The following is a 19,348-nucleotide window of genomic DNA, read 5'->3' on the forward strand; positions in this document are numbered from 1 at the left end:
TAGAGCAAATAATAGTTTTAATATAACATAATGAAATAGTCTTTGGAAGAAGAGAGAAGATTGTTTAGATTTTGTTGATTTCTGTGCCAGTATCTGCAAAAGGAAAATAACATATTGCTTGTTGAATTATCAGAATTTTCTAATTATATACACTTTCAAATTATATGTACTTATTTTATCATTCTAATAATAATTATATAGAATAGCTATCTAAAAATCTTTGCCATAAATATACTTTTAGAAGTAATGCTGTTTTCTCCTGCTTTATTCGATATTTGATTCTTGCAAGAATTATTTGCGTGAATAGCAATTAATAATGCATTCTTTAAGGGATTTATTAAATGAAAAACTAGTTCATTGTTTCATTTTCATGCAAATATAGGTATTGCACAGGATGTTTCTGTGTGACTATTCTTTTTTTCTGGCCTCAGGGTTTGTGTGTAGATCTCCTGCCTCCTGAGTTTGCATTCTACAATTTGAGCCAGGCCTCAGTGCACTCAGATGATTTTTCTGCCCAAGCAGTTTTCAAAATTCAATCTTCTGGATCTCAGCTACCTAGGATTACAGGAATGAACTACAAACTCCCAGTCAACACCATGATCTCCTGATAGTGAATAATTTAAGCACAATTCCTTCGCTGTTTTAACAGGGAGAATTTCCGGACAAGGAGGTGCATGTCCTTTCCTTATTGTTAAGTAATATACTAAATATACAAATTAACTACTGAGAATATGAAATCATGAACTAATATCTTGAACTAACTTTGTAACAATCTGATATTAAAAGTAAAATAAGTGGAAACCAAAATAACAGCAATGGGAAGGATTTAAATAAAAATTGAAACCTTTTAATATTCTTGGCAATGGCTTCCTGATAACACTGCATTTACTTTTCACTTATATTCCAGCCTCTTACATTACTCTCAATTACTCTCAATAGAAATTTTGATTTGGCCCACAAAAGTCTTGCCTTTCCTGCCCAGTGAAGACGCATAACAGTAAAGTGGTAACAGCTTTGGGAAAGCATGAAGAAATGAGGGCTTAAAATTGGTATAACCACATTACTTCTTTATTTCCTGATCAGATAACCACAATAGAAGGAGTTCACATGACCACTTGGCCAGTTCCTTCCTTTCCAGATAAGTGTGTATTTGGAATGGGATTATGCAGAAGATGGGGACTGCAAGTCTAAATTACTCATTTTATGAAACAGCGTGTTATCAAGCTGGCTTAAAAATGGAGGCCAGGGAAGTGAGATCTAAAATAGACTGGGATATGATAAATGATGCAGGATTCTAGACCGTGTAAGTGCATATGGTGAGACCAAACGATGGTATTTTTAGGGGAGAAACAGAAAGGCACAAGGCTTATGATCCTTTTTATATTTATATAAAATCCACTCCATGACGTGGATACTAGAGATTTCCTTTGTTGTTGTTGTTTTTATTTTCTTTCTGTTTGGTTTATGTGTGTGTCTCTCTTTGGGGGAGGATACAGAAATCAATGGGAAAAGGTGAGAAAGTGTACTATACAACTCACAAGTGGTGATGGGAGGGAGGAACTGGGAGAGAGAAATGGAAAGGATAATAGATAGGAAAGGAAATGCACTCATTACTTGACTTCTGTAACTGTAATTCCTCTGTACACCACCTTTATATCATCAAAGTAAATTAAAAAATATGGTGGCTGAGTAGTTAGAATACAGAATGGCCTGTGAGAACTTTAGCTAACAAAACTTAGGAAGTTTCTTCCTAAATTGACCCATATTATTTCAGAATATTCAGCTCAAAGTCTAATTAAGGAAAATATTTTTAGTCCTAAAGTAGTTTGGGCTCCTTACATAGGATATAAGTTCATAACTTTATAATGAACTGGGGCATAGATGACCACCATTTTATTCCTGACATTTTTGTTTTCATATTGAAAAAGCATATTAAAAGATCATTTCAGGAGATGATCTATTTAATCTGTGATTTCTCAATGTGAATATTACATATGACTTACAGAAACAAATGCATGGTGCTTTCTTCTTCAGAAAATTTCAGTTCTCCCCTAAAAGAAAAAATACATATTTTCATACATGATAAAAGGCTTCACTTCATAGTATCTTTTCTGAACAATTTTTCTTGTTAACTTTTTTTGAAAATACTATGCTAGAACCAAAGTTAGTTTTCTAGAACAGAAGGCCAATCAACTCATCTTTCCAATGGAGGAGTGATAAATTTATTTTCCTGTAGGAGAAATACAGGTATGTATTTAGCACTTTGTTTAGGCCTCTCCGACCAGTAGGACCAAGTACTGTTCATTTTTATCTTCTCTTACATAGTCTCCTCATTCTGGTATGAACCATTAAATTGAAAATACTTGTGTTAAAGAAACTTATCTAATGAACATGTTAATTAATATATGGATAAGGTGAGAATATTCCTAGATATTTATACTTTCTGTGAGTAGCTGAAAACATTTAACTTACTCTTTTGCTATCTTAAAAGAGGAAAAGTTTGCATTTTCTAAGAAACAAATATGAGAAGTATTGAAGTAGTATTAATTATGCTTATATTTACCGATAGAATTGTACTTTTTGTTTCCTTTCTGTCACTAGAGTCAGCATATTATGTTTTTGCAGTTTGAAATTTCATTTGCTTTTTAAATATAAACTGAATGGTGTATGTGAGAGAGCTAATAAAACTTTCATCTTAAATATTTTTAAAAATTTTGCTTTTCGGGACCAGGAGTTTGGCATAGTAGTAGAGTGCTTGCATAGCATGCGTGAAGACCCAGCTTTGATTCCTGAGTACCACATACATAGAAAAGCTGGAAATGGTGTTGTGGCTCAAGTGGTAGAGTACTAGCCTTGAAGAAAGCCCAAGGACAGTGCTCAGGCCCTGAGTTCAGTCCCTTGTGTGTGTGTGTGTGTGTATATATATATATATATATATATATATATATATGTTAAAAATTTGGCCTACATGAAAAGTTGATGTTCTAGAAAAATGAATAAATTATGAGAAGGAAGAATTTTTTTCAATATACAAATACAAATACATGAACAACAGTAATTACATAGAAACAGGAAGTAGAGAACATGGATCCAGATTGTATTACCATACTACCCAGGGACGGATTTTTCCAGAGATTCTTCTGCAAGTAGGATATATATATACAAATGATATATATATGCATACCTATACATATCATATATCAGATATGAATGAGATATATTCACCTACATGTATATGTGTGTGTTTGACAAAATGACACTTTTCCCTATTGTCAGGAATAAGGCAAGAATGTCCATTCAATCACTTAATATTGTACTGAATTTAATATTGTGCTGATCAGCATGGCAATTAAAAAATGAACGAATGGCTTTCATTTTAGAAGCTGTTGTGTTCATCATAGTTAAATTTGTGAACATTTTTGTTGTTGTTGTTGTTGTTGTTGTTTTTGGTCGTGGGACTTGAGCTCTGGGCCTGGGCTCTGCCCCTGAGCTCTTCAGCTCAAGGCTACTGCCCTAGCCCTTGAACCACAGTGCCACTTCCCGTTTCCTGCTGGTGAACTGGAGATAAGACTCTCACTGACTTCCATGCCTGGGCTGGCTTTGAACTGGGATCCTCAGATCCCATCCAGGGCCCAGCTCTAGATGAACATTTTTAATGGTATACTTACACAATGGAATACTGCAAAAACAACGAACTATATTGGTATGTAGAAGTTCGTGGATAAATGTCTAAAAGCAAATGAAGCCAGGTAATTATATGTAATGTGGGGAATGGAAAAATGTATTCTTGTTGTAATGTGGAGGATGTATTATTGTAATGGAATTGTGGAAGTTAGGGACTGCACTTTAGAGCCCTTTGCTCTCTCCTGCTTCCCTCTGCCATTGTCTACTTTCCTCTCCCCTCCCCTGCTTCCCTTTGCCATTGTTTACCCAGACCTAACACCTTTTCCCTGGCTTCCCTTCCCTCAGTCTCAGTTTACCCAGACTTAACACCCTATCTCCTGCCATTTGTTCACTAGGGCTGCATCTTGAGACCTCCTGGCGCCTGCCAGATACAACTTGACTATAAATAGAGAAGTATGAGATTTACAGGATGAACCCCCTGTGAGATTTATCGTGTGAAACCCCCAGCGTATTTGCTGGCCTTCTTTAAAAACCTCCTGCATGGGCTGCACTCTGAGATTCGGACCTTGGGGTGTAGTCCTGGCTCGTCAGCTCCTTCCCTGCTCAATAAACTTTTAACATCTCAGTCGTGTTCTGAGTGGTCTCATAGTTTGTCCACCCCTAGACCCCATTACAAAGAATTCAGAAAATGTGAATCCACTTACATAAAATCCTAGAAAACACACCCACCCACCCACAGTGGCAAAAATGAGTGAAGGACTTGAGAAGGGGCCCTGGGTGGTTCTTTTTGGTGGGGGCACTCCTGTGTGAAAACTTATCAGAGCTACTCTTTGAATACCTCCAGTTGGCTGTACATAAATAAATTGTATCCCAATTCACCAGCCCCAGAGGTTGAAGCGGATCTCTGCTTGCTTGACCAGAGCCTGTGTTTCTTCTGCAGATGACACAGAGAAAGGACAGGACACCTACCTGTCCAAGAGAAGGCCGCTCAGGTATGAGAGGAATAGGATCCGACGCGAGGTTGACTTCCTTAAGCTCATCTTCAAGTTTGGTTGGTAAAAATGGTATTGGAATAGGTTTGAGGGCTTCCGCTTTGCCTGCAGACACTTTGGCTAAGCCACCCTGTCCTAGAGCCTGCGAGCCGGGTGCAGACTTGCCTCCAGCCACCTGGTCTGAAGCAGGTTTGCTCCCAGAAAGCTGATGCCCAATGGATTCTGCTACAGAGACGGGGGACACACCGGGCTTCACGGCAGATGACTCTTGGGCAGCGGGACCAGCGGCAGGGGCAGCTAGAGCTCCCATGGAGGGGACAGAAGGTGCGGTAGGCACATTGGAATAGGCCAGATAAGGGTATATTCGAGCAGGGGCAGGAGGGAGAGGAGGGAAAGGGGCAGCAGCGGCAGCAGCAGAAGGGGCCACGGGGACAGCCATAGGGACAATGAGGGCTCCAGGATTTCCTGGGGATGCAGGGACTTCAGATCCTCCTCCTCCAGCTGCTGGTGCCGGTGCTGCTGCTCCTGCTGAGATTGGGGCTTCTGGGACTGCTAGGGCTGGAGGGAATGGTGGGGCTCCTGGAGGTGGCAGGGCTGCTGGAGGTGGCAGGGCTTCAGGCGCTGGGGGGCCTCCAGGCCCTGGCGGTGCTCCAGGCCCTGGGGGTGCTCCAGGCCCTGGGGGTGCTCCAGGCCCTGGCGGTGCTCCAGGCCCTGGGGGTGCTCCAGGACCTGGGGGTGCTCCAGGACCTGGAGGGGCTTCAGGCGCTGGGGGGCCTCCAGGCCCTGGGGCAGCTCCAGGCCCTGGAGGGGCTTCAGGCGCTGGGGGGCTGCCAAGCCCTGGGGGGGCTCCAGGTCCTGGAGGGACTCCAGGCCCTGGGGGGGCTCCAGGCCCTGGGGGAGCTCCAGGCCCTGGGGGAGCTCCAGGCCCTGGAGGGGTTCCAGGAGCTGGGGGTGGTCCAGGCGGTGGTGGGGCTCCAAGCCCTGGAGGGGCTCCAGGCCCTGGAGGGGTTCCTGGCGCTGGAGGGGAGCCTGGAGCTGATGGGGCTGCAACAGCAGCTGCTAGAGGTGCAGCTGCAGCCAGGACTTCAGGAACGGATTGTGCAGTATCTGAATGAACATTATTAATGTCTTGGTTTGCAGAAGCGTCTTTAGAAGAGAGAACCCAGGGATATGGAGTTGCTTCACTCTCAGAATTCCAAGGATAATTGGTCATGGTTTTCCCTGGGGGATGGTAAACAGGAGGAAAATTTTCATTCCATAAGCCATAAGGAATATTCAGAGATGGATTAAGTGGGTAGTGAAAGCCAGTGAAATCCTAAAGGAGAAGCAAAGAAGTCAATTGTAGTTGACTATTTTTTGTCCCTACCTTTATATATAATATTATTTATATTATGATTGTGAGAATGTATAAGTAATGTGGTTTGGGTTTTGGTTTTTGCTGGTGCTAGGGCTTGAACTCAGTGCCTAACCAATATCTTTGAGCTTCTTTTGACCAAGGTTATCCTTCTGTCACTTTGGCTATAGTGCCACTTCCAGCCTTTCCTGTGATTAATTGGAGATATGAGCCTCACAGACTTTCCTGTCTGGGTTGGTTTCAAACTTCGATCTTCAGATCTCAGCCTCCTGAGTGGCTAGGATTACAGGCAAGAGCCACTGGTAGTGCCTGTAATCCTAGCCACTCAGGAGGCTGAGATCTGAGGACCATGGTTTGAAGCCAGCCCAGTCAGAACAGTCTTGAGACTTTATCTCCAATTAATCACTCAAACGCTGGAAGTGACAAAGTGGCTTAAGTTGTAGAGTCCTAGCCTTAAGCACAAAGAGGCTCAGGGAAAGCACCCAGGACCTAAGTCTGAGCCCTACAACTGAAACACACACACACACACACACACACACACACACACACACACACATGCGTGCGCACGTACTTCTGATTTACTCTTTCTAAATGTGCTCCCATTAGTTTTGATATGAATTTGAATAAACTCCAATTGAGTGTGAAGTACTTTTGGTATAGGCAAATAAAATTGCTATAGATCAAAGGATATGAGCCCCGGGACTGTAGAGAAATGAAAAAATACATGCACTTCAAAGGAATGTTCAGTATAGGAGGATAATATCAAAGCTTCTGGCCCCTTGTCCTACTCTACCCCTTCCTGTTGTCACTGCTCTGAGTATTTATCCAGTTTCTAGCATGTCTCCTAAAAACCTTCACCCTTGAATCCCTCCCTGAGAGACAGTGATTTATTCTGATCTAGACTGGTTCTTCTCGATGTCTCTGCCCTCAACAAAGCTTCTGTTATTTTAAGGCTATGCACCTCTTAGCCTAAGAGGCAAGAAACAAATCGCTTTTCATATTTACCTTTCCCTGTGGAAATTTTTTTTTCATGGTTGTTTTTTTTTTCTTTTTTGTTTAGTTTTTGGTGCTGGTATTGGGACTTGACCTCAAAACCTGGGCACTTTTAGTTTTTGCTTGTCAAAGTTGTTCTACCACTTGAGCCATAGCTACATTTCAGGCTTTTTGATGGTTAATTGGAGAAAAGCACCTCTCAGATTTTCTGTTCAGGGTTGGCTTTGAACAGCATCTCACATTCAGCCAGATGAGTAGCTAGGATTATAAGCATAGATCTGGTGTGCAGATTTGTTATTTCTATCTTAAATGAATACCTAACTAACATTATGCATAAATTTGTAAATGGCAGATAATCATTGTTCTCTGCTTATTCTAGATTTGTATGTTAAGGAGCTCCAAGATGATAAAATTCTGTAACAAGCTACAGAAGATGAATGTATTTATTGCTTTTATATACATGCAATTTTATTTCTTATTAGAAATTTGTCAAGTTTTCATGAGTAGGTCACTTTGGTTTGTACATATGAATCCTCCAGACTGATTGTTTGTTTGATATATTGGTAGAGTCCTTCCCTCACATTCACAAAGACCCAGGTTTGATTCTTCCGTACCACATACATAGAAAAAGCCAAAAGTGGTGCTGTGGCTCAAGTGGTAGAGCTCTAGCCTTGAGAAATCCCAAGGACAGTGCCCAGGCCCTGAGCTCAAGTCCTATGAAACAAAAAGAAAAAAAACAAACCCACAAATCCTGGAATCTTTACTTTGTTATATGTTTGTACCAGCAAATTTTGACAAATACCTCTGTAATATACACTCAATAACATTTAACATTTCTATGTATTTAGTGTTAATCAGTTGATGGAATTACTACTGGTTTATTGTTGTTCTATAAAATGTCATTTTAAAGTATTTAACATAATAATCAAGTAGTAAATCAGGGTATCAATATGGATAAGTAGTCATAAGGAATCTAAAATATACCCAAGAAGGTGATGCCACTGAGAAAATTATCAAGAGCCACAAATAAGTATAAAATAAGTATGTTTGTGCTTTTATATGTGCATCTTTAATTAGGACCATCAGTGGAAGAGAAGTGAACATGTTTCTAAAAGAATTTCTTAGTTTTTCAAGGAAAACCATAATTACACTGAATTAGTACTATGCTAGAAAAGTTATTTTAAAGAAAAGGGAACAGTATAAGATACACATCATTATCTTCAAATGGAAGTAAATATGAATGTATTTTACCTTTTGACTAGATGAAGATGATTTCTAAAACAACAAAGAAAACAGCTTTTTTAAAATTCAACACTGCAAGATGTTTACTTAGATTCAAATTCTCTATAACTACTAAACCTGCAAGTGATTTAGGATTTCTTTCTTACAGATTATAGTTAATTGTCTTTTTCTCAGTTTTCCAGTGAGTTATGTACCTTCAGACTATTTTCTTAATTTCCATTCTTCCAAGGGGGCGGATATGGTATGATTGAGAGCAATATCTTACCAGTTGCAGTGTTTCTGCACTGTAATTTACATTCTTATTGACATTTCTGTGTACACTTTCAAGAACCAAACATTTACACAATATTATGTCGTTTCTCGTTTACACCAGATGTTCACATTATGTCATTTCTCATTTACACCAGATGTTCACATCATACTATTTGTGTTTAGTGCAAAATCACTGGTGACAAAATAGAATTTTCAATGTAAATTCTCACTAAAGGTAAGTGGCTGTAAGATTTTTCTTGAATTCTATGAGTTATTTATAAAATATAAAAGGAGTGCCTGTGCTGTGCTGTCTCTGTGCTGGTATTGAATCCTAGAAACTATGTAAGGCAAATGGGGTTTCTTTTTACAAGCATCTGGAATATTACACCCTCCTATTCAGCCAGGATTATTAATTCAAATTTTATTTTTCTTTCTAGTCCTATTTTTCATTCCTGAATCACTGAGTTTAAAAAATTTCTCAAAGATCATTTTCTCAGAGTCCCTTAAAGTATGACATGGGATATATATGCATTTGTGTTCCAAGACATTCATAGAGGCAAACCTCAGTTATTGTATTGAAGATTTTGCAGCACTTTTATTTGATGATTAAAAAATCAACTCCAAAAGGATTCAAAATAATATTTGATTTCAATTCTTAGAACCTGCTTTCAAACTTGACAATTCCTATGAAAAGCTTGGGTCCACATTCCACATTACCTCTTAACTTTTCTTCACTAGATTGTCAGAATTATCTGATATATTAGTGGATAGGTAGTGTTTTCTTAAAAATCTCCCTACATCAGAACCAAGCTAAAATGGCCACTGAAAAAACAAGTATCATATTTTTCTCTTCTGCATGAGATAATTTTGAAAAATCTGTTACCTAATGCCTTGGGGGGGGGGGTGGGTATCTGCTTCCACTGTCCTGTACTTTCTATACCTGTAATCCTAGCTACTCAGGAGGCTGAGATCTGAGGATCAAGGTTCAAAGCCAGCCTGGGCACAAAAGGACCCGAGATTCTTCTCTCCAGTTAACCTCTAGAAAATAGGAAGTGGGGCTTGGCTCTAGGGTAGGGCAGTAGCCTTGAGCTGAAGAGCTCAGGGACATTGCCCAGGCCGAGTTCAAGCCCCACGACCCATTAAAAAAAAAAAAAAGACAGTATATGGCTGGCCCGCTATCTCCTCCCTTTTACTTATTTGTTAGCTATACTCTCTTATGCAGGTGAAGCCTCATTGGATCAAACCCTTTGTTCAAGTACTCTATGATTAATGTTATAGAGACAAGAGACACAAAGGAAAAATCTGGACATAGCAAAAATTTTATTACCCTATAAAAGGAGTGAACTCATTAGATGTTTCTGGACATTGAAAAGAAATAATGACTGGTTAAGCATGTTTTAAATGGGTATATTTATATTTCATAAAATGACTATTTTAAGAGCAATAACAGTAATTAAATTACTTTGTCAGGAAATGAGAATTTTTAAATGTAAAGTATAGTTTTAGGTAAAAACAAATACATTTGTATAAAAAAGCTTTACCTCATGACCAAAGGGATAGTGCCTCTAAAACAAAGAAAAAAATATATCAATATAGTTATTTCTTTGAAAACACCTACACCTACTATTACATATTACTCAAGAACTGAAAAGCCTTGCAATTCTTACAATTTGTTTTCACTATCATAATTTCTATGACTTCATTAGTTTGAATTAAATTGCCATCATCATCATCAGCGTCATATTTTAAAAACAGGGGTGAATGTAGCTATTACAGAAAAAAAAATCATTGTTTTTAATCAATGCTTTTTCTTTCTATTTCTTTTACTCCAAGATTTGCTTGTGTTGTATGTTGTGTGTGGGTATGTGTGTGTGTGTGTGTGTGTGTGTGTGTGTGTGTGTGTATTTGTGACTGGTCTGTAGTACCTGAAGGATCACAAATATATTTATTTTTCAATGAAGCTTCAATGTGTGTATGTGAAATACTAGTATAGGAAGCATCATTTACCATGTTAAATTATTTTAAGAATTAAAACAAGTAATTTTAGGAGATAGAATAATAGTTTTGAGTTATGTACTATATAATAACAGTATCAATTACGATATCAAATAGCATTTTACCTTTGACCATGTGCTATGTTCTCTGGCTCATTCAGTTTAAAAAATTATTTGAGGATATACTTATTGCCTCAAAGAGGATGCTTAGCACACATGTTGGCTAGGACTAAGAATTTGTCCTCTGCTATTCCCTCCTCTTGTCTAGAATTTTACTGAAAGACAGTTTGTCCATTTTCTTGCACTCTATCCACTCTCCCTTGTAGTCTATGTCAGTATCTCCAGCAGTACAACTTGACTGCTAGAGAAAGTCTCCTCCAGCCCTCTATAATATAAAGAGACAAACCTAGTCAAACTGCATGCACGGCATTCTGACTTCCTTTAATTAATTCTCTCTTCCTCCTGGCACCTGTGTTCCTGAGTTCAATTCTTTTCTTTGGAGTTGAGCGACTCAGCTCAAGCCTACCACCCTACTCCTTGAGCCACAGTGCCACTTCCAGTTTTCTGGTGATTAATTGGAGATAAGACTCCGTGGTCTTTAGTGCCAGGGCTGGTTTGGAACCTTGATTCTCAGCTCTCAGCTTTCTGAGTAGCTAGGATTATAGGTGTGAGCCACCACCCCTGGCTATTGATTCACGTTTTTAACTTGGTTACTTCGATTTTTGAGAGTTTGACATATCAAACTCCATCCATGCCTATCAAAGTTTCTTTGTTGCTTTGTTTTTTTTCCCAGTTCTGGGGCTTGAACTCAGGGTTTGGGTACTGTTCTTGAGCTTTCTCAAGGCTAATGCTCTAACACTTGAGCCACGGAACCACTTCCAGCCTTTTCTGTCTATCTGGTATCAAGGAATCAGACTCAGGACGTTTTGCATGCTAGGCAAGCACTCTACTACTAGGCCATTCTCCTGGCCCTTCTATGTTGTATTTTCATAAATATGATAAGTACCTGTCTTATGATTCCCTGCCAACACTTGGTTTGGTAGCAGCAGTTTTACGAGCTACTGTGCTTTTAAAAGGTTCATTACTCACCTTTTTTCCAAAAGCAACACACAAGATGCAGGCCCAAAGAATCAGCTTCATTTTGGTTGATTCTAGGAATATGGATTTTACAAATTAGTATAAACTATATACAATGTATTTTTATTTAAGATGTATAAGTCATATATACAATATATTTATTATTGTATTCTAGAGAGACACAAAACAGTATAAGAGTTTACTAGTGCACTTACCTGAATCCAGTTCTGCTATTTAATTGCTGTCAGCATCACCTAACAAAAGTGACACTAGTATCATTTTTTCTTTTTTTAGTAGATACATTTTCACAATATTTCAATCTCTAACTCTAAGTGGAAGCTAATTTAGTTACCTAAAGATTCATTTTTGCAATTAATTCGTGTTAGAGGGTTTACCAAAAAGTAAAATAGCTTGAAAATAACTATTCTATGGGTGCTTTACTGAGATTTTGCTTTAGGAATTCAAAGGGAAGTTAGTATCACCTACTTGAAAGAATTTCTAGTTCTAATTATTTTTACTAATATGTACCATGGTATAAATCTTTATATCTTTAATAATAATAGCCTTTTCTATCTCTGAAGTATACACATTTATGTAATTTAAATGTTTGCTTTGATTAGTTTCTGTTTAAGAGAAAAAAATAAACAATTTCAGCTGAGTGCCTGTGGCTCATATCTGTAATCCTAGCTACTCAGAAGTCTGAAACATGTTGGCTGCCAGCTAGGGCAGGAAAGATTCTGAGACTCTTATCTCCGGTTGAGCCAGAACTAGACCTGTGGCTCAAGTAGTAAAGAACTAGCCTTGAGCAGAAAAACTTAGAAGTAGGGCCTGGAGTTTGGCCTAGTGGTAGAGCGCTTGCCTAGCATGCGTGAAGACTGCAGTTCCATTCCTTGGTACCACATACATAGAAAAAAAAGCTGGAAGTGGTGCTGAGGCTGAAGTGGTAGAGGTCTAGCGTTGAGGAGGAAGTCCAAGGACAGTACTCAGGCCCTGAGTTCAAGCCCCAGGATTGGCATAGAAAGTATAATAATAATACCAGATTAAAGACCTAGTGCTGAGTGAATATTTAAATGTCAAGTATTGCTAAACATTTAATGAATTATTTTAGATTGACATTTTACAATCATTTTCATAATCTTACGTTATTTTCTACAGTTTGTACTTTTTATATGGCCTGGAAATATATTACTTTTCCACTAAATCGATTCTTTATACATTTTGTTACCAGTATCAGATTGAAAGCCAGAAACTAGTGTTTACTGTCCTTGCTTGTGTGGTTGGGTGTTTCCTCTTTAAGTCACACCTCCACCTTGACTTTATGCCGGTTACTTTGGAGATGGAGTCTTCTGGCCTTTTCTACTTGGACTGGGCAAATATTAATCCTCAAAATTTCAGCCTCCTGAATAGCTAGGATCATAAGCTTGAGTTACCAGCACCTGATTATAACAAGTATATTGTAATAACAAGTTTTTCAAGTTTATGTATGTGGTTGTTTAGTCTTAAATAAAATCTAGGCTAGAAAACTAAGTTTTACAGAAGTCCTAGAAAATGTACACTGTACCCATTTATTATTTATTACTTTTATCTTGGCTAAGCTGCTCACCTCTTCAGAATGCTTTGGATCACATACTGAATGATGTACACATATTCGATTTAAAAAGCATACTGTGTGCCATCCTCTTTAAGCCAGTAGAAAACATAAACACATCATGCACGTATAGGTACTCTATAAGGTGCATCAAATTGAGAATCTTCAAAAGCAGGAGCATTCTAGTATGAAAAGTGTAGGGTACCTTGTTTCCAGGATGGAAACTGCAATAGTCATTGATAGTCCTGGTCTTGGTTCTGGACCAATTGTGTAAGCCACGAGCAGAGTATTTAGAGTATATTTGGTTAGTATATTGAAGACTTGTGGCAAAGCATACCAGATGAAAGATTACACAGATGATTTCAGCACAAGAATATTTGTAAGAATTCTTAAATTTTCTGTTTATTCTTTAGTTCTGAAATAAATCTGTATCAACTATGAAAAATATTAGAAACCTGTCACTAGGGCTGTAAATTGCTTCTATTTTATAGCATCATGAAATGAGGTAAGTCATTCTGAAAATAGAACAATAAAGACAAAAATCAGAAAGGAGGATATTTACAGCCCATTATCTTAAGGTTGATTCCCGAATGAACTTTACAGATACCTATTTCAGCACTATTTTTGCCATCAGTTACAGTGCACAATGAAGGATGTTTTATGTTTTACTTCATTTACTATTAAATATTTAGTGTCATGATTTTTTCCTGTATTAGAATTACAAGTAGAATTACCTATGATGAAACATTTTTAGTTCCTTTGTGTTGACAAATAAAAGAAATACATCCCTATAAACAGTAACCTTAGAGCTGGAAATGTGGCTTTGTGGTAGCTTGCTTGCCTACCATGCATGAAGCCCTGGGTTTGACTTTCAGTACCACATAAACAGAAAAAGCAAGAAGCAGCACTGTGGCTCAAGTAGTAGAGTGCTAGCCTTGAGCACAAAGAAGCTCAGGGATAGTGCCCAGGCCCTGAGTTCAAACAACAATATCAGTAGCTGGTAAATGATGGCTAAATGATACAGGCATGCAGAACATATATTATAAAGTTAGAAAGAAGTGGCTGAGTTCAGAGCCCTGGAAAGTTACAACGTTTGTGTGAAAGAGCAGAATCCTTTAAAAATATCTGTAAGAAAGCATCTGAGAAAATTAGGAGCATTAGCACAGTGTAATTCAATTAAAAGGACCAAATAGAGTAGTTTCTCTGAAAGAATCATGCTGTATCGGTCACATGTTTTCATCTCCAAAGTATAACTAGTTATATTATTAAAATTACAGTGATTTCAATAGTGGTAAGAGTTAGACAGTGTATAAGATACCCTGCACAGTGCTACTTGGTTAATTTTAGGTATTGTAATTATCATTATTATATTTATTTTCTACATAAATGATAGATTACTGAGGAATGTGAGACACAGTCAAAGATCCATTAGTTTTGAAGTAGAAGAGGATCCTTCACTCTTTGAAATTTGAGGGACAGAGTTAAAGTTATGTTTAAATTTGATCCAAAGTATTGATGTAAACTCCCAGGGGGTGAGGAGCATTTATGTTCACTAGATTGAGCAATGTCTGTGAAGTAGAAAGGAAAACTGTCTTCTGGTGAGATAGATTTATGATGATTAAGGAGAGTTGAGGAAAATAACTAACTCTAATGCCAATAAGACATCATTGCTGAGCAACAAACTTGAGAAAATACAAACTTACTTTAAGATTCAGCTGCTTAGATGGAGTGGCAGTAAAACCCAAATTCAGAGTTTACATGGTTGGGTGCTTTCCAAATAGAGTTGGTTAAATGTAGTGGGGCAGAGGGCTTATATGAGCTACTAAGACAATATTTTAAACAATCAAGTCTGAAGTCAGGACAAGTGTAGCCAATAGCGAACAGAGAATGTAATGCAATCAGTGTGAAGAATGAGAGGTTCTATGACAACAAAGAAAAATTCTCAGATTCTACCTGCTCCACCCTTCCTTAAATACAGGTGGTATGGCATCCTCCTCATGAGAAACCATTTCCTCCTCAGGCTACTGAAGGGATTGGAAAATACAGCTAAGAGGAATCCAAGAAAATGGAATGTAATGGGAGGAGTAAAAGACTGGAATATTTTAAGGAATCAGAGATAAACTCTTTAAAGTTCGTCTTTCTAAAACCTCTCCTGTGAACTCTGGACACATTTGATATAGATTTCTAAAGTGCAAATAATGTTAATTTTGTCTCTTCCTAATTGATTTTCTTTCCTATTATCTTCCTTCTCCCTCCATCTCTGGGTATGCTCAGTCCTTTGTGTATTACCATGTAACTCATTGGGGAATTTAGTTTGCTTTCGGCTATGTGTTTGGTGTAACTATTATTGGAGGGGATGAGAATACAAGATTAATAAGAATTATGAGATTGTATCTGATAAAATAGGATGCAAGATGGGAAATAAGGATTGTGGTGAAAGTTTCGGATTAATGGTGTGACAAGCTACACAGTAACAGAATTCTAGCTGAATAGTATTGGAGCCTATGTGTCACTGGAGGATATCATTTGTAATGTTCAAGATTAGCCGCCATATAAAAATGCAATGTCCAGCCAGGCGTGTCGGCTCCCGCCTGTAATCCTAGCTACTCAGGAGGCTGAAATCTGAGGATCGAGGTTCAAAGCCAGCTCGGGCACTAAAAAGTCCATGAGACTCTTATCTCCAATTAATCACCAGAAAACCGGAAGTGGTGCTATGGATCAAGGGGTAGGGCGGTGGCCTTGAGCTGAAGAGCTCAGGGACAACGCCCAGGCCCAGAGTTCAAGTCACACAATGGATAAAAAAAATGCAATGTCTAGTATGTGTATGTTTATATGCAGACATTTTTTGTGATTGCCAAGATGGTTAAATTCAATTGCTGACTGTGTTTTCTTCTGTAGCCTTGTGGGTCAATATAATCAATAGAAACTGCTATAAGACACCAGAGAATGCACTTGAAATTTTATTGGTGGGGGAGGGTAAAAGTAACGTGGTTTTATGACACATAAGAGTAGTAAAACCATTATATAGTCATCAACCCAGGTCATACAAAACCATAATACAGATTCAATGTATTCTACATGAATTATCAAGAATATGAGCAATTCAGAAGTTAATCTGTTGCATCTTCTTTTGTCTGGATATTTCTGCCTTCCATCTGTTCAAATATGCTGCTAGTATGAAGTAATTATGATAGAAAAGAAAACTGTTGAAGATGGATTTTTTTTCTGTTCAAACCTAAAAAATAAAAGCAAAAGGCAATACTGGGTTATATTCTAGAAGATAACATTTATTTGTAAACATAACACATAGATGCCTATACCTTTTCATACACTTTATTTTTTAAAATTTTTTGTGACAATTCTGGGGATTGAGCTTCTTTACTCAAGATTAGTACCTTACCACTTGAGCCACTGCTCTACTTCCAGATATATCTATATCTCTATCTTTCTACCTATATTTTTTGTCATTATTTGAAATGAGAGTTTCATGGTATTCTTGCCTGGGCTGTTTTTGAACTGCTATCCTCAGATTTCAACCTTCTGAGTTGCTAGGATTAAATGTGTAAGCCACCAGTTCCCAACTAAATGCCGTTTAACTTGTACAAATCAGTTTATGTGTGCTTCCATTGTGAACATAAACCTAGTGTTTAAAATGTCAAAGACAAAGTAAGAAAAGATGTTTTTATATTTAAAAGTGTTTTTTTCTTCTTCTGAAAACATGAAGCAGGAAAGTTGTCTTCAAATGAATTAAATGGTGTATGAGAATTTCTTGATGTCCTGTATCTTCCTTCAAGCCAATATAGTGAGTATGAAAATCCTTGCTCAGGGCCGGGAGTTAGGCCTAGTGTAAGAGTGCTTGCCTAGCATGCACAAAGACCCGGGTTCGATTCCTCGGTACTACATACATAGAAAAAAGCTGGAAGTGGTGCTGAGGCTCAAGTGGTAGAGCTGTAGTCTTGAGAAAGTCCAAGGACAGTGCTCAGGCTCTCAGCTCAAGCCCAGGACTGCCAAAAAAAAAAGATATAATTTAAAGTGAGACATAAAAATAGAACACTTACCAAAGAAAAGACAACTTGGTTAGGGTTTATTACACCATGAGTCCAGGCATTCAAAATTTTCTGGTATTGATGAACAGGTACTAGGTTTTGGAGCCAGATAGCCTGTTTCATTTTGTTCTACAAAAAAATAAAGATAAATATCCAGTGTCAAAACAGAGGTGGGTGTAAGCAAAGGAGTCGAATCTTTATTTTGATAATTTCTAAATTATACCCAATGGTGCCTAAATGGAAAAGGAATTTAATTATACAAGATTAACTCTGTGTTTACATAGAATGAACCGTAGAATTGAGATAATCTTTTGGTTAGTTCTCAAGGTAAGGATTTTTCTTACAGAGAATAACAAACAAGAACAACAACAAGAAGAAGAAGATAATTCTATAACTTGCTAATTAAGTATAACACTGGTGGTTTCATTTCTAATCTGGTAGAAACATTCCTGGTTTTTAAAATTTAAGTATTAATTCAGTAGAATTTATGACATTATGAAGATAGCACTCTGTGTTTTATTTACCTTGCTAAAGTACTAATAGAGAGAGAACAGTATGCCTGGTGCTTTAACCCATTTTTTTTAAACTATATATATGGGATCAGTTATAGATGGTTGCAAGAATTAAAATTGATTGACACCTTCTTTCAGGATTAGTTCTCATTTTGTGAAGTGGAAAAGCCAAACAAGTTTTGGAATTACCAGGAAAAAGAATTGTTGAATATTTGCCAGAAATTGAGCTAGCTCAATGAAGGAATACTTTTGTAATAATTTTGACAAGGCATAGAAATTAGAACTTGTCACAAAGATTGCAACTTACAACATCAAAGTAGACACAAATTTTATTATAAATGATGGTATGGAAAAGTTACCAGAAGTTTTACTATGTTCTTTTGTTCTTCAGTCATTTGAGTACTCTGTTGATAAAAAAAAAAAAAAGGCCAAAATGAGCGGGGGCGGGGGGGAGGGAAATGGGAACCATGTCATGAGAAAGGGTATCAATGTTTGTGAATTAATGCACCTTCTATCTGGTGAATATAATGTAACCCTTCCATTAATCACAATAAAAAAAGCAAAAAAAAAAAGCCAGCATAAAATCCAAAATAAAATATTCTGTGATAATATTCAGTAATTTCAGTTAATAAAATCTATTTACCTTAGTGAGTATTTCAGTTGAATCCTTAGAAAAAAGAAAATGAAATTAGCATCTCTTGAAAAACTCATTAATTTTGTCTAAATCTAGAAATCCTTACAGTACTATGAGTTAGTGCTAATTATTTTAATAATTAAGGACTTTGCCTCTATTATCCCAAAACAAACTCTGAAGATTAAATATTTGATTTATCTACATTGCTCTAATAGCGTCAAATTCTCATAAAGTACAGGTTTTGTGTCAGGGAGGGGGGAGGGAGGGAGGGAAGGAGAGAGAGAGAGAGAGAGAGAGAGAGAGAGAGAGAGAGAGAGAGAGAAATAACTAGGCTTGTTAAGGTTGGCAATGCCAGCAGGTATTCTTTTCTTTGGACAATGAGAAAAGCTCATGGGTTAAAGTGTAATTAAAAAGAACATTGAAAGTCTTGGTTTTGCTTTAACTTTATTTAAAAATATGTATTAGAAAAAGCCCAAATCCAGCTATACCTGAAATGAAAGCTTAGGAAAGAACATCTGCTCTCAGCTATGCGGTTTATTTCAGACCTCTCAAAATACTTAGAACCTGTAATTCTTTTTTTAATATATTTATTATTGTAATTACTAGAAGAGTTACATGATATTTGCCAGATAGATGGTGCATTAATTCCCATACATTGAAACTCTTTCACATGTCTTCATCCCCATTTACCTCCCCCCACCCCCACCCCTCATCTTGTTTTCCCCCCTTCCCTATCCAATTTCAAATAACCAAATACAAATATATCCGATATATCAGGTAACAAAGTGAGATACTGTAACAATATGAGATAACCAAGGGACAGCAAAAGAGATGAAAGATAACCTAGTACCTTAAGAACAACAATCATTCATTATATGGCTTATGTTTCTATATCCTAGAGATCCTTTCATTTAGCGTCCTACTATATGGCCTTATGTATCAAGGTGTTGCTCTATTGCAAATCTCTGTTAGGAGAGCCCAAGGTTTCTACTGATTATGACAAATGAGGGAAACCTTTGAGCCTAAGTTCCTTTGAGTCT

The 19,348-nt window shown here is 37.5% G+C and overlaps 2 protein-coding genes across 6 annotated transcripts in view; both read right to left on the bottom strand.

Annotated features, from left to right (window-relative positions):
• Positions 1 to 14,997, bottom strand: Prr27 (proline rich 27). Of its 5 annotated transcripts, XM_090344045.1 has the most exons (8): positions 14,820 to 14,997; positions 11,744 to 11,782; positions 11,541 to 11,602; positions 9,999 to 10,022; positions 8,215 to 8,238; positions 4,594 to 5,931; positions 2,004 to 2,051; positions 1 to 93 (listed from the first exon to the last, which is right to left on the bottom strand). In XM_090344045.1, exons 3-7 carry the CDS (start codon positions 11,589 to 11,591, stop codon positions 2,031 to 2,033), a joined length of 1,458 nt encoding a protein of 485 aa, XP_090200171.1. In that variant the 5' UTR covers positions 11,592 to 11,602; positions 11,744 to 11,782; positions 14,820 to 14,997; the 3' UTR covers positions 1 to 93; positions 2,004 to 2,030. The 5 variants fall into 5 exon arrangements, with proteins under 5 accessions (XP_090200171.1, XP_090200170.1, XP_090200173.1 ...); XM_090344044.1 differs by lacking the exon at positions 11,744 to 11,782; XM_090344047.1 differs by lacking the exon at positions 9,999 to 10,022.
• The window catches only part of LOC150055651 (alpha-S2-casein-like), an 18,025-nt gene continuing 12,861 nt past the window's right edge, over positions 14,185 to 19,348 (bottom strand). The window contains exons 9-12 of the mRNA XM_090343143.1: positions 18,318 to 18,341; positions 18,034 to 18,078; positions 17,175 to 17,291; positions 14,185 to 14,241 (exon numbers count right to left, since the gene is read on the bottom strand). Coding sequence (XP_090199269.1) covers positions 14,185 to 14,241; positions 17,175 to 17,291; positions 18,034 to 18,078; positions 18,318 to 18,341 — 243 coding nt within the window. The remainder of the gene's footprint in view (positions 14,242 to 17,174; positions 17,292 to 18,033; positions 18,079 to 18,317; positions 18,342 to 19,348) is intronic.

Source organism: Megascapheus bottae, chromosome 13, assembly GCF_031878675.1.
Source record: "Megascapheus bottae isolate mThoBot1 chromosome 13, mThoBot2.hap1, whole genome shotgun sequence".
NCBI lineage: Eukaryota > Metazoa > Chordata > Mammalia > Rodentia > Geomyidae > Megascapheus > Megascapheus bottae.